We start from the raw sequence: 15,690 nt of genomic DNA, 5'->3' as shown, positions 1-15,690 counted from the left end.
GACTTCGACCCCCTGGAGGCCGCGGGGAAGCTTTGTCTTCTTGTATCATGCCCCATGTGTGACCTTGTCGGGAAAGTGGTTGGCAATGTCATGCCAAGGGGCAGCGTCGGGGAGTCCCCGAGCCTCGGTAGCTCGGGGCATGTCTTCTTGTGCTGGGCCTTGGCTGGCATCATTGGCGAGGCAGGAGCCAAGGGCCGGGCCAAAGTGTTATCGTAGATCGGGAGCCTCAGGGCTCGGGCAAGCCCTCGAGCCCCAAGCGGATGTTTTGGCAGAGTCAGGTTCGATCGAGTTTCTTCTCGGAGGGTGCGCATGAGCGTACCCAATGGGTATAGCCCCCGAGCGATCCTAGAGGAGTCTTCATCGTTAGAGAACCATTAGACTCGAGGCTTAACATACACATATGTTATGATCTCATCAGGAGCCTCTGAGCCCTTTGTGGTTTCACTTGGCGTGATGGCAACGAAAGGCTGAATTTCGATCTTCTGGTGATCGAACCCTCCTTGGCGGGGATGGCTTCCGCTGACAAGGGCGTTGTGCCCTGGTTGGGGCCTTCTTGCTTCAATGTGATGGGCGTCACTCGGCTATCGAGGCCGAGCAATGATGGTGCTGACCCCTTCGTGAGCCTATGTCACATAGGTCTTCGACTCGAGCGAGGGCTCGGTGAACTCATCTAGGAGTTGCCGACCTTAGGCCCGGGGGTGCCCTCCTTTTTGATCTAAGCCTGCCGTGGGTTAGGTGATCGAGAGCGTATGGGCTCTCGCTCAGGGCCAACTGATCATTTGGAGCACCATGCCCTTTTGAGGGCTATGATAGCAGGTCCTGATCCTCTCGAGCTGGCCTTCTACGGCCATAGATTGGGGTACGGGGAGTGTGCTGAGCCTTGGATGGAGGCCCTCATTGGGCCCACTGCTCAGCGGCTCCCGCCCCAACGCTAGGGAGTTGGTTGGTCTTTGGGGGTGCATTGCCCGAGCGCTCATCGATCGGGGGGTCGGGTTGCTCCATCTGGGGAGCTGGCATAGCCCCCGAGGCCATTATGGGGCCTCCCTGTCAGTGGAAGTGGTGGCTTCTAGGCACGTCCCTTCTGCTGATGTCTTGCGCAGGCGGTTGATGGCGTTTGGGCCATTGTTCCTGGAGGAGGAGTTATGGCATGCACCCCCGCGCCGTCCCACTTCGTCTAGGAGGTGGGACGTCGGGGCCACTGAAAGGTCCTAATGGCTAGAGGGGGTGAATAGCCTATTAAAATTTCTACAACAACACTTAGCAAACCGGTTAGACAAATATGAGGCAAAGCGAGTGTTGTGCTAGCCTACTAAAAATGCAAGCCACCTACCACAATTCTAGTTTCTATAGTCTCTATTCACACAATGGCTATGTGACTACACTATGTTAGTATGCTCTCAAATGCTAACTAAAGAGCCATACTAACCAAACTAACAAGCTCTCACGACTAGCTATACTAAAGAGCTTGACAACTAGTTTGTGGTATTGTAAAGAGAGAGAGCAAGATGGTTATACCGTCGAGTTGAGGAATGAACCAATCAATCAAAAGAGTGAATACCAATGAATACCAATCACCTTGGAATCAAATGTTCACACAATGATTTTTTACCGAGGTTCACTTGCTTGCCGGCAAGATAGTCCTCGTTGTGGTGATTCACTCACTTGGAGGTTCACGCGCCAATTGGCATCACACGCCAAACCCTCAATAGGGTGCCGCACAACCAACACAAGATGAGGATCACACAAGCCACGAGCAATTTACTAGAGTACCTTTTGGCTCTTCGCCGAGGAAAGGTCAAGAACCCCTCACAATCACCACGATCGGAGCCAGAGACAATCATCAACCTCCACTCGATGATCCTCGCTGCTCCAAGCCATCTAGGTGGCAACAACCACCAAGAGTAACAAGCAAATCCTACAGCAAAACACTAACACCAAGTGCCTCTAGATGCAAACACTCAAGCAATGCACTTGGATTCACTCCCAATCTCACAAAGATGATGAATCAATGATGGAGATGAGTGGGAGGGCTTTGGCTAAGCTCACAAGGTTGCTATGTTAATGCAAATAGCCAAGAGAGTGAGCTTGAGCCGACCATGGGGCTTAAATAGAGAGCCCCCATGAATAGAGCCGTTGGTTCTCTGTTCACTGAAAAATCGGGCCAACCGGACGCACCGGTCAAATCGACCGGACACAGGACCCCAGCATCCGGTCCTTAGATTTTCGCCACATGTCCCCTGCTTCAAATGCTGATCGCCCATGAAGTTTCAAACACTCCACCGGTGAAGTTTTGAACCCTTGCTCCCAAGTGCTAAACACAATGTGTATCACCTTTGTGCATGTGTGTTAGCATATTTTCACAAATATTTTCAAGGGTGTTAGCTTTCCACTAGATCCTAAATGCATATGCAATGAGTTAGAGCATTTAGTGGCACTTTGATAACTGCATTTTGATACGAGTTTCACCCCTCTTAATAGTACGGTTATTGATCCTAAATGTGATCACACTCTCTAAGTGTCTCGATCACTAAACCAAAAAGCTCCTAACAATTTCACCTTTGCCTTGAGCTTTTTGTTTTTCTCTTACTTCTTTTCCAAGTCCAAGCACTTGATCATCACCATGGTATCACCATCATCAAGTCATGATCTTCATTTGCTTCACCACTTGGAGTAGTGCTACCTATCTCATAATCACTTTGATAAACTCGGTTAGCACTTAAGGTTTCATCAATTTACCAAAACCAAACTAGAGCTTTTAGCCATGTGGAGCAGATCTGGCAGAGGAGGAGCTGCAGCACTTGGTGGGCATGGATCTAGGCCATCGATGATAGCCGGTGGGCTCGAGGGGAGTCGGATCCCCTCAAGTCTCACGAGGAGGCATGTGTGAAGTGGGCGTCGCGCATGGTGGAAAGTGGAGCGGAGACTTGACTCGTTATCAGTGATTCCTTAACTCTACCTTTACTGCGTGACCATCATCACGCAACCGCCTAGAGACGTGCTGCAGGGATTGAGGAGACGCCCGACCGGTTCCCCAGGGCCCCTTTACGTTGATGGCTGATCAGAGGGCCCGGAGCTGCTCACAACGCATCATCTGGGCTATAAAGGGGAGCCCTAAGGGACACGACATCTTTAATCCCATCCTTTGGCCCCTTCTCTTCTTCCTCTCAGATCTATCTTCTTTGACGGTGATGACGATGATGAAGTGCGACGTTTCCCTCCGAGTGAGCCTGTCTTGGTGTGCCGGGCAACTGCTTCTTCGAGGGTGGAAGGACTCCAGTGAAGGAGGGGTCACGACGTGGCACTAGAGGTGTTTGTCACATTCCCCTCCCCTAGAAGGTGCAAGGACTCCAGCGTCCTTACGCCCTTTGACGGGGGAGGGGGACCACGACACGTCGATCGCTGCCCCTCTATCCAGGTGACAGCAAGGAGGGACCAGCCCTGTTGATGGTGCAACGGTCGGTGTCGCCTGTCCTCAGGCCTCAGGGGGAAGCCCTGGGTGTGCCCTACAGTCTTTGCCATCGTATAGGCGGTAGTAGATCATGGTTTCTGCCGCCATATATTGTAATCGGGTCATTCCCAATTAATAAAATGAAATCTTTCGTTTGTAATCCCATTGCTCTTGAGTCATGCTCAGAGACTTAGTCCCTCATTGGGATGGGCTATTACAATGATAGCCTCGTTGGCCAAGATCACCATGCCCATGCTAGTAGCGGGTAAGTCCATGAGAACCCCGGGTTTACGATCGTTCCATGCCCCGGTCATGTCCCCCAGAGGAGAGATCCTCGGCTTTCCGATTGAGCCACTCGAATAGTTCCCGAGCCCATCTGTTAATACTCGAGGGCTCACTGTGTCCCTTGATGGGTCACCACGAGTGGCTTGGAATCAGTACTCAGACATCGCTTGTCCAGACAGTCAGGATGCTATTGGGTGTCCTGGTTATAGCCGTGTGGGCTCGACTCCCGAGCATCCCTTTCACTTTAGGTGCTTTGGGCGGCCTTGAAACCTAGCAGGCTAGCCTTAGAACCCTCGGCGATGCCCCTTTTGGGGGGCCCCAGGAACATCATGCGGTGGGGTGGCTCGATCCAATGAAGAATTGGGAAATAGACAGGTACCTGCAAAGAAAACAGAATGGACATAAGAGAAGGGAAAGATGACATAGCTGGTAATGTGGCGATCGGGGCCATTCCATTAGCACCTTGCCGATCATTCGCCCGGTCCTCTCGCTCCGTCTGTCCTGTCCTTGCCTCGCTCGGGGGGGGGGGGGGCTCTATAGTAGTCCTCCTTCAGAAAGGTCAGCAGGTGGTTAGCACGGTCGATCCTCTGCTGCAGCCGAGCTACCGCTTGGGTGGCTCGGGTTAAAGGAGACAATTATAGAGATAAGCGAAGCAAGAGGGTCGGGAGGACAAGACTTATCTTGGTTTTTGTTGTTGGAGAGATAGGCCGACGAAGGAGGTCAGCAGGCGGGTCATGGCTTGGGAGACGGCGCTTCTAGGCGGATGGCTCGGTGTTGGCCTTCCCTCATGGAGAAAGGTCAGAACTCACCTCAATTGGGTCAACCCCTTCTGGGCGGCCAAGCGCCTAGATGGAGGGGCCAGTCGAGCCACCACTATCGTCAGGAACCTTGTCCATCTCGCTGATGCTCGGTCGATCGAGCACTGCTGTTGCCTTGGTTGCTTCCTCCGCCGGTGCCCCTCCTACATCGTGGTCAGGGCCGTCAGGAGCGTAGGGGGTGATGAGTACGTCTGCTTGGGCAACACAGTCTTGCTTGAAGCTGCCCTCGACGGTGATGACCCCCTTCAGACCGGGCATCTTGATCTTCAGGTAGGTGTAGTTGGGGATAGCCATGAACTTGGCGAAGCATGGTCGACCAAGGAGGGTGTGGTAAACACTGGGGAAGTCAACTACCTTGAAGGTGAGTGGCTCCTTGCAGAAGTTGTTCGGCTGGCCGAAGGTGACATTGAGCCGGATGCGCCCAAGGGGCATGGCTTCCTTCCCCAGCATGATCCTGTAGAACGGTGCCTTGCTGCCGCGTAGGTTGCTGCGAGGGATGGCCATCTTGTCGAGGGTGCTGGCGTAGAGTATGTTGAGGCCACTGCCCCCGTCCATCAGCACCTTGGTGAGGCACGTGGTGCCCACGATCGAGCTGACCACGAGTGGATAGCGCCCCGTATGGGGGACATGATCGGGGTGGTCTTCCTGGTTGAAGGTGATGGCCGTCTGGGACCATCGAAGCCATGTCATGGAGGTGAGGGTGTGAATGGCATTCACCTCCTATTTGGTGATGCGGCGCTGCTGGTAGGATTCATAGGCATGGGAGCCCCTAAAGATCATGAGGCAGTGCTCGACCTTGGGGAACTCAGTGTCTTCCTAATAGGCGCCTCCCGTAGGGTCATCGGCCTTCAAGGCAGGCTTTTGGGCCTTGCCTTGTTGGGCGAGGGTGCCATGGATGTAGCCCTTCATGGTGGCATAGTCCTTGAGGAGATGCTTTGCTTGCCCCCCGTGGAATGGGCAGGGGGCCTCAAGAGCCTTCTCAAAGTATTCTAGGCATGCGCCTCGCCCGCGAGGTTCAGGTCTAGCAGCGTGATTGGCCACGTCCACCATCTCCTTCCCACGGTGCTTCCGGTCCTTGTTCCTCCTATCACGACGTCGCTGAGACAAGGTAGGGTCGTCGCCACCGTCGACTCCGCTGAGGTGACCGGCGACCTTGGGTTTGTTGCTAAAGTTGGCCTAGACCACCTCCTCACCGGTGGCATACTGGGTGCCAACGTCTAGGAGCTCCCGTGTCATGCGCGGGGTCTCGCGGCCGTGCGCGTGGACAAGCGCCTCGTAGGTCATGCCGCAGATGAAGGCGTTGATGACGTCAGCGTCGGTGATGTTGGGGAGCTTGTTGTGCTTCTTGGAGAAACACTGGATGTACTCCTGGAGGGTCTCATTGGACCTTTGCCTGTAGTTGCGGAGGTCCAATGAGTTCTCAGGCCGAGTGTACATACCTTGGAAGTGGTCGATGAAGGCCGAACGGAGATCGCCCCAGTAGCGGATGCTGCTAGGCTCGAGCCAAGCTCTGGTTGAGCTTGATAGAAGCAGGGGTAGGTACTAGACCATGAAGTTGTCATCGGACCCCCCAGCCTCCATGGCGAGGCGATAGTCCTCTAACCAATGATCTAGGTTGGTCTCACCATCGTACTTGGAGATATGCGTCGATGGCCAGAAACGCCTAGGGTAGGGAGCCACCCAGATCGCTGCCCTGAACGCCGGGGGGCCAAAGTGATTCAGGACGGCACCCCTGTCCCAACGCTCAAGGGTGCGGGACTGCACCAGAGCGTGGCACCTGACTTTGATGGTGTCACGGATGTCGCGGTCTTCGCCGATCTGGTGACGTGGGGGGACACTGAGGAGAACAGTCATGCCTTTGCTCCTACCAAGGCTTGGTGCCCCGGGTCCATGGTCGGTTGGAGCTATTGCTGGAGGTGTCGCCACTACTCCCCCCTGCCTATGGGCATGCACGTCGGAGCGGTCCCCGTTGGGAGTGGCCATCATTTAGGACGGTCGGGAGAGCGCGACGCAGCACCGGGATGCCGAGCTCTTGGCCTGCTGCTCGAGAGCAACGTGGAGGAGCCGCTTTGCCTCATTTAGCTGCTCATTGGTCTTCGGGTTAGGCATGTTAGAGATGTCTTCCAGGCGGTAGGCGGTGGCTGCCATGTTGTACGCCGCACGGGGAAAGCAGAGGCCGTTGGGAGCCCCCATGGGGGCGTCGTCGTCGTCGCCGAGAGGGTGCACGGCCTGTTGCCGGGCAAGGTCCTGCCTTTGGTGCTCGAGCTCTGCCTCAGCAGCCTCTAGGTCCACCTACCGAGCCGCAGGCGATCCTCCTTCTCCTAGAGGTAGGCCACACGACTGCGGGGACTCTGGTCCGACGACGTGAGCCCAGGCGCCTCCTCGGCAAGAACCTCACCGTCGACGTGGTAGCACATGTGTGGAGGGGCGTTGTAGTCGATGTTGTAGGAGTCGTACTCTGAGTCGTTCCTCGAGAGGATCTCTTAGAAGGTGCGCATGCAACGACGAGACATCGGTCCCTGTTGCGCTGGAGAGGATGGCACTCCGTGGCACCTCAGGACTGATGAGGTGCTTTAGCTCAATCTAGAAGGACGCTGCCGCGTTCTGGATCCCAAAAGGTAGGTCTGGGAGGTAGTACCAGAAGTGATCAGGCGGTGGGAGCACCTCACCGGTGGCGATCTGGTGGTGGACGTTGGCCAGTATGTAGAACATTTGGCAGTGGTCCGACACGGTGGGGTTCAGGCCCAAACTGCACCAGATCTATTGGGCCAAGACCTTGAGATCTGCTCCTAAAAACTCGAGCGGAGGAGGCCACGCTGGGGGCTCGCTACCCACCAGCGTGGCCCTCGTGGAGTGGACAAAGCTCGTCATAGCAGTCAGCGATGTAGGCCAGGCTCCCAAAGTTTAGGACCTAGCCCGGAGCGAAGGCGCCAGCCATGACGGAGAACTCGCCGGGGAAGCGGACACCGCCGTTTGGGGCGGTGCCGCTTGCTCCAGCAATGAGGCGGGTGGCTCCGGCCACCGTAGAGCCTGAGTCACACTTGACGCTGCCCCCCACTTGGTGCACCAGCTATCGCGGGGTCCAAACTACGGCAAGCATTGTTGTCCGAGTCGATGTCAGAGTATGTGTCTCTGGTGGCTCGGGTGGACTCAAGAACACAAGAATCACAGAGAGGACGCAACGATTTATCCTGGTTCGGGCCAATCGGTGTCCTACGTCTAGCAGCTGATGATCCTTATACTCAAAAGCACCCAAAATCGGGGGGTTACAACAGGTTATAGAGAGATTTGGTAGGGGGTTAGCTCGGTGCTAATCCTAAGGTTGCCTCGCCGCTGGTGGAGTCTTTCCCTTGTCGGAGAGGAGGAAGATGACGGGATGCAGTGGAGGAGCTCTCGGTGCCCATCTCTGGGTTGCCTTGCTCTCGGTGCTGAGCAGAGGCCAAGAAATGGAATGGAGTGGAATGCTCTATCTTCTGATGATCCTCCCTCCTAGGTCCGACCTTATCCCTTATATAACGAGATAGGTCAGGTACATGGCGGTTTGGGGGAACCAGTCTATGGTCTACATGCGCCGGAGTCCAGGAGGGCCTTGCAGTGACGCGCTGTGGACCGTGGCGGTGTCGTCGAGCCAAAGAAGCCTTGGGCGTCATTCGGCTGCTCTGTTTTGACACTCTGCATGTCAGGCTGTGTCAGCTTTGACCGGCCTCCCCCAGGTGGACCTTCTAGAGTCTTCTTGACGGTGAAGGAGGTCGGCTTCAGGGGTTAACACGCGGGCCCAGGGGCCTCCAAGCCCCTAGAGGCCACGGGGAAGCTTTATCTTCTTGTGTCACGCCCCGTGCGTGACCTTGTTGGGAAAGTGGTCGGCAATGCCGTGCCCAAGGGGCAGCGCCGGGGAACCCCCGAGCCTCGGTAGCTCGGGACGTGTCTTCTTGTGCCCGGGCCTTGGCTAGCGTCGTTGGCGGGGCAGGAGCCAAGGGCCGGGCCGAAGTGTTGTCGTAGATCAGGAGCCTCAAGGCTCGGGCAAGCCCCCAAGCCCCAAGCAGATGTCGTGGCAGAGTTAGGCTCGGCCGGGTTTCTTCTCAGATGGTGTGCGAGAGCGTAGCCGATGGGTATAGCCCCCGAGCCCCCGGGCGATCCTAGAGGGGTCGGTCAGGGGGTCTTCATCTTTCGGGAACCATTGGACCCGAGGCTTAACATACCCATATGTTAGGATCTCATCACTGTGCAAAAGGGGCCCTCCCTTCACATACTTGGGTTTACCATTAGGATTAATTAGACCTAGGGTTGAGGAATTCTTGCCATGGTGAACAAATGTGAGAGGTGACTAGCAAGCATTTCTGCATTCCTCTCACAAGATGGTAAACTAGAGCTTACAAATGCAATCCTATATCATCTTCCAACTTTATATATGAGTTCCCTATCATTGCCACATTCAATCATTAATCAGATCAACAAATTTATATAGCATTGTCTTTGGGTAAAAGAAGGCACTATAAAAGCTTCATGGGAGATGGTGTGTATTCCAAAAGATGAAGGGGGCCTTGGAGTGATAAATATAAAGAAACACAATGAAGCACTGATGTTCAAAAACAAGGACAAATTCTTTAACAAAAAGAACATCCCTTGGGTCTCTCTAGTATGGGAGAAACAATATTCTAATGGTAAACTACCTAGTCATATAAAAAATGGTTCTTTCTGGTAGGCAAAATTTAAAACTAATTGACTCTTTCAAGTCACTATCTACTGCACAAGTTCAAAATGGTTAGAGATGCCTCTTCTGGCAGGACAACTGGTTGGAAGAACCCTTAAAGGATGAATACCTAGAACTTTTCTCCTATGACAAATTAAAGGCCATCTCAGTGAGGAAACTTTATGCACAAGACCCATCACAAGGGACTTCAGCCTACCTCTGTTGGCAATACAAATATATCCTGCAATACTTTCCATTAACCAACTAGAATGACATCTGGAGTTAGAGTTGGGGAGGTAAATTTTCTGCTTCAAATGCTTATATTTCTTTAATTGGGCATAGACAAGTACATCAAGGTTTCAAATGGTTATGGACCTATTTCTATCAACCAAAGCATAACGTATTCTTTTGGCTGCTCATGAAAGATAGATTAAGCACTAGAAACATTCTGAGAAGGAAAAATATTCAACTAGAATCCTATAATTGTGTGTTATGTCAGTCTCAGTCAGAAGAAACGGTGCAACACTTGTTCTTGTCTTGTCCTTTTGCTAAAGAATGTTGGAGTGTATTGAACATTGACTTCCAGGTTGATTCAGCTTTTCCTAAAGCTTTACTACAAATAAGAGTTCAGTCACATTCCCATTTTTTTCATGTTGGTGGCTATCTTAATGAGTTGGGCAATTTGGACAGCAAGAAATGACCTCATCTTCAACAACATTCAGCCATCAGTCAATAATGTCAAGGAGACTTTTACAAAAGAAATCAAGTTGTTGATCTTCGGAATAAAGTCTAGTATTTCAGATATCTTTGACCTATGGATCCAGAATCTGTTTAATTTGTATTTTATCTTTTATCTTCTTTTCTTCCTTTTTTGTTTCTTGAACTATGGCTTGTAACTGCTGACTCTTCTTTTTAGTAATTTAATTTCTCTGTCGGGGCGCAAGCCCCTCCAACTGCATAAAAACTATATATATAGAGTTTGGGGCTATGGATGCAGTGAGTCAAACAAGTAAACAAAGCTATTTGCATGAACCATTTTCAGATAAAAACTCCAAATGCAAAATAAAGCTAGATAACCTCACTATTTTGTGCTTACCACCTTGCTAGTTTTAGAATATTATATGGATCTAGCCCATGTAGATTATAACTTAAGGGTTGTCTGCATGCGGCTTCATAGTACGCATCACTGTTGGCACCAGAGATTCCAGAGTTAGCTTGGAAATTGGATATGTGTTGGAGGGTGACCAACATACTACAAAAGAGGTAAAATTGGAGTACTAGGTGCTCGAGTAGGTGTGCATGCATGAGGAGCAAACAAGACACAGCATCAGACTCCGATCGAGGAGATCCTGTATGCTAATTGCTTGAACAACGACATTGAGTTTGTTGCAAGGAAATTGTCAAGATCGGTTGCGTTAGTTGGCCGACGTACGGCATGAACTGCAGCATACCACATCCACACAGATTGCAAATCGTTGTATAGGTCTTTCAGGCACAAAAACGTATAGTAACTGGATTGCCAATAACTCGCGAAGCTGTTTGTCTAGCTAGGACAGATGTTCTTCATCCATGTGTTGATGATCAAACTCCTACCAACGTACACTTTTCCCATACATACTCCTGCCGTACTACATTCATGCACTGCTGCTTCATTTCATCGATGAGAAGAGATGATCGAGCTCGAGCTATGCAGTTCGTCCAGTACGTACAGGGACGAAGCTAGGAAAAAAATTAGAAGGGGCTAAACAACGGTAATTAGTAAGAAAAGAGGTTCAGCAAATCTCAGCCCCTCCTACCTATACATCTACAGCTGAAATTTCAGACGGCAGCTCTACGGGGCTTCGCTTGCTCGCGAGCGGTAGGGGGGCTGGAGCCCCCTTAGCCCCACCGCTGGCTCCGTGCCTGAGTACGTATGCATGTACTATGTGACGATATGGGTTCTGTTTGTTACAGCAGGAACCAGGCCAGCACCTACGCGAGAATGGCTTATACTTTCAGCCTTCAGGACTAGTAAGCGACAGCGCTCGTTTCTGCATTTTCAAGATCCTGAATGTAGTACGTAGCTGTCCTGCAGATTCAGTAAGAGCAAGTGAGCAACCAATCTTGCTCGATGGATCGACCCACGCAGCCACGCCTCGCTTACCAATAATATATGCATTGGGAATATATATGTTGTCAGCAATTATTTTAAGGTTGTTGATTGTATAGTACAGGAAGTGATTAGAGATCGATTAGTGCAAGAAATTTGGATGAACCAGGGGCCAAGCCACAAGTTCACAAACTACTGACTATATATATATATAGTATATGCAGTGAAAGGGCAAAAGGGGTAATAAACTGACACCTTAGTTCCTGGAACAACAATAACTACTACCACTACGTATAGACACGAGGGTTAATTACATGTATTATATGACATGATCAATCGTGTCTCAGTTGTATACTCTCTCTATTTTAAATTGTAAGTCGTTCTGTTTTTAGATATGTATAGTCTTTACAATGTACTTATTTAGACATAACGTAATAAATGAAAAATCAAAATGACTTAAAATTTGGAAATGGAGGGGGTACTTATTACATAGCCTCTGAAATAGTTAAAGAGTGTGGACTTATGGTTGGTTCTCCGTCACTATTGACATCATAGGTTTTACATCATTCTTTCATCACATCCATCACTACCATTAGTTATGCACTGCTAAAGTGCTAATTGCATACAACTACTTATAATACTATATGATGATGATAAAGATAGGATCACATGCATATTACGACAAGCAGCAGAATCAACATATGATTCTTATCTCGAGCTCATGTACAACAGAGCTGCGCATATACTATATACTAACGTTGACGAGATATTCCAAACTCGTGAACTTCATGATCTGTAAACACGATGAGCACAAGAATAAAATTTCATGAAGCACTGCACTGGCCACTGGGCAATATACAAACAAACACAGTTCGACTCGCTGGCAGCGATAGAAATCGATCATCGTTAACCTATTTCGTAACCATAACAAACCACTTTCTGACTTGAGGATTCCTTGTCGCCACCACGCTGGGAGAGAGCGACCTTTAATTTTCTACGCCCAGCCGTCGTTCCGGCCGCCCCGGTTGCCGGAGCTGTTGCGGAAGCGCAGCAGCCACAGGGTGGGGCTGCTGCACGGCACGGCCTTGTGCTGTTTCGGGTGCGCGGCAACGGCGCCGATCTCGTCCTGGTGGAGGTCGTTGTGCTCGCCTGTCTCCGTGGCCACCGAGGAGAAGAGCCACCGGCTGGAGGACGACGCCACCTTGACCGGCGTCTCCGGGCGCTGCCGCCACCTCTTCCCGAGGCTGAGCCGCCGGAAGATCCCGGCGATGAAGCCGATCCTGATCCTCTTGAGCCTGCAGCGCCGCTTCCTGCCGCTCCTCGCCGCCCTACCGTCGCTCTTCTGGTCATGGCGTGCCGAGGCGACCACCTGCTGCTTGAGCAGGTACGACGGCGGCGGCGTGATGGCCGGGAGCGCGGTGGCGGCGCCCATCCGCGCGACGTCCTTGGGCGTGCCCGGCTGCGACTCCCAGACGAACGGCACCGCGCCCGGCTCCGCCCAGTAGTACCGGAACGACAGGTTGGCCGCGGAGCTCTCCTTGGTGAGGAGCCGCTCGTAGAACTTGCCATCCTGCTTGATGCGGAGCGGGCTCTGCGGCATGGGCATGGCGCCGTTGCCCCGGTGAGGGCTCCGCGGCGGCTGTGCCGGTGGCGCCGGCGGTGGCGCCTGGTCTGCGACGCCGGGACCGGGAGGCATCTCGACCGATCGTTCTCTCCAACTGATGTCAGCACGCGCGGAACGGTCCAAGCGCTCGCTCGTGTGTCGTGTGTTCCGGTAGTGTACTTGCGCTGTAGGTGGAAAGGACGCGACGTCTTATAGAGCGGATCTTGCTCGGTGGTTGGACGTCACTTTTCGTACGCACGCACGCTTGCAGACGACGGAGCGCGAGCGCCACAGCCCACAGCGGGCACGCTGAGCTAGGCTGCACCACCGGACGACACGATCGATGGCTCGAAACAGGGGGATGGATATGCATGGTCCAACTCCAACCGATTGGCGGGTACAGTACTATATATACCGAATGTAATGTTGAGAAGACCAGTTTATACAACAAATCTTCTCTATAATGACTGTAATGATGCTTCTTAGAAGTTAGAACTTATCTATGATCATGCCTGAACAGTCCAACACTAGTTAAGAGAAATATGTCTGTACGTAGTTTTGTCAGTAGTGCTTCCTCACCTGTAAAAAATGGCGCATCGTATAAACAAGAGAGAAGTGGCCAAGGAAATGGCTCGCACCTCGCAGCGCGGCAACCTTGGCAGAGACAGATAAAGCAGTTTACTGATGAGCAATTATTGATTGTTGCTAAGAAGAAGTAGATGGATGATGCAACTGGCGACACCGCATCCGGCCGTGAACTTCAGTTTAAGTCCACAAAAGAAGCCCCACATTTAGTTCGTAAAGCGATGGGCAAGCTACAGTTTGTTAATTTTTGACGAGGCCTGCATGTTGCGGAATCATATTGACCAACGTTGTGGTGTGTCGGTTAGTGAGTCCGGTTCATGGAGCTCTTGGAAGTTGAGTGCATCTCAATGTCTCTCCTCTCAAGGTGTACAAGTTGCTACAGGCCTACAAGAAATCTTCGGATGCGTGTGTATCTGTGGGAATCCCCGTCAGGAACAGGAAGGAAGCTGACCCAATTTTTGGAACAGCAATGCCTCACCTTCCTGATGTCGGTTTTTATTATATTCGTTGCCTCATGGAACGGACCAGCATGTTCAAGAACGAATGGTGTAGTAATTGCTCATCATCATTGCGAGTCGACGATATGGATGGCATCCATGGTGAGGTGTGCCAAGCTAGGGAGATGCTGGAATGCCCCCCCCCCCCCCCCCCCCCCCCCCCCCGGTGACAAGTTTGACGCATGATGAGTTTGTCCGTTTCAGCTTTCATTCATTCCCTGATGATTACCATTGACAGGTCAAAAGCATCTTCGTTTCGCCAATGTTTCCTTCCAGCTTGCAGGGGTGGAGCGAGGAAGTTAATTTTTTGAATGTTTTGAATTTCAAAAAATTCAATGTAGATTTCACATTCGTATGGGGGCTCGCGCCCCCGTCTCCGTCCCTGCCAGCTTGGTCATACTATACTAGGAAGACAGGCGCGCTCCGCTGCGCCCGCATATATACATTTGTTTAATTAGATATCCTTAGGCACTGTGCTGCATAGTGTGAGCATACAAGGCAACAATGGACAACTTCAATTTGTATGTCGTGAACATGTGTCTGGCAGTCCTTTCTCATATATGACACATACAACTATGCACTTATGCTAACTCATATTAAAGGAAAACATACTACAGATGGTTGCTCATACATGAGTAGTCCCATTTCAAGTAAAAAGTATCCATTACAGACTATCTCGATGCAGAAACTTGACTCTCCCGATATAGAAACCTGATGTCTTTTTTTTTCTCGATCACGCAAAAGGTTTGCGCGTCTCTGTATTAAGGTAGAGAAAATGTTTGATACAACACGCCATAGCGACGTCATAGGGGGTCAGAAGAGTAATACATGGACGTTCGGACCCTTCCTAGTGTAACATAGTGTCTTGTTAAGAACCAATGAACTATTGATTAAAATCCGTAACAAATATGACACTTTTTGTCGGATATCCTGAATTGGCGGCATAAGAAACATTGTAACAAAGTGAATGCAAAACTTTCAAACATCCTGGAAAATTATTCCACAATCTAAAGACAGAGTTTATCCAAGTCCAAATGGAGACCTATGGGCTATGGTTATTGATTACCCTAGTAAACTCACTACCGGAAACAGGGCCGTTGCCAAGAGCCAGCGTCTTTGTCGAGAGCCAAATGTCGGGCTCTCGGCAAAGAAAGCTTTGCCGAGAGTCGGCCCTCGGCAACGGTAGGCCGTCGGCAAAACCATATTTGCCGAGGGCCAGGCCGTCGGCAAAGAATTCCTCTCGGCAACCGGGCCCTTTGCCGAGGGTCCGGCCGTCGGCAACCTGTGACGGCAGGCAAACGGCCTTCACCTGCCGTCTGTTTTGCCGAGGGTCAGAATTTGGCCCTCGGCAAAGAATTACTTTGCCGAGTGTCGTTTCTGTGCCCTCGGCAAATTTTTTTTTTTTTTGCTTTTTTTGCTTCCAAATTTTTTCCCTGGGTTTACTGTTGTACCTTAAAGTACATATTAAAATTTGGAGCTTTTTTTATTTTATTAGCTATATTTAATAAGTTTATTTCATTTACTTGAATTCTTCCCGGTAATTCAAATTTGAACTGCAGGTGCATCGAATATTGGAATTGAGTGATTCAAAAAATCATATTCATGGTATTGCAGGTGGTGTGAGACCTTATCCAGTGACAGATGCCAAATTTGGCGCATCGTTTTCACGGAACAC

At 51.1% G+C, this 15,690-nt stretch overlaps 1 protein-coding gene across 1 annotated transcript; it reads right to left on the bottom strand.

The window, feature by feature from the left end:
- Positions 1–12,038: 12,038 nt before the first annotated feature.
- Positions 12,039–13,099, bottom strand: LOC136460081 (uncharacterized). The gene has a single exon (XM_066459915.1). The coding sequence runs from the start codon at positions 13,024–13,026 to the stop codon at positions 12,325–12,327; it is 702 nt and encodes a 233-aa protein (XP_066316012.1). The 5' UTR covers positions 13,027–13,099; the 3' UTR covers positions 12,039–12,324.
- Positions 13,100–15,690: the final 2,591 nt, after the last annotated feature.

The sequence above is a fragment of the Miscanthus floridulus genome, chromosome 6 (genome assembly GCF_019320115.1).
Source record: "Miscanthus floridulus cultivar M001 chromosome 6, ASM1932011v1, whole genome shotgun sequence".
Lineage (NCBI taxonomy): Eukaryota > Viridiplantae > Streptophyta > Magnoliopsida > Poales > Poaceae > Miscanthus > Miscanthus floridulus.
This window is presented reverse-complemented; position numbering and strand designations above follow the sequence as displayed.

Bases quoted from the DNA above. Each gene is read 5' to 3' on its own strand.
- LOC136460081 (XM_066459915.1), bottom strand. From the start codon at position 13,026: ATGCCTCCCGGTCCCGGCGTCGCAGACCAGGCGCCACCGCCGGCGCCA.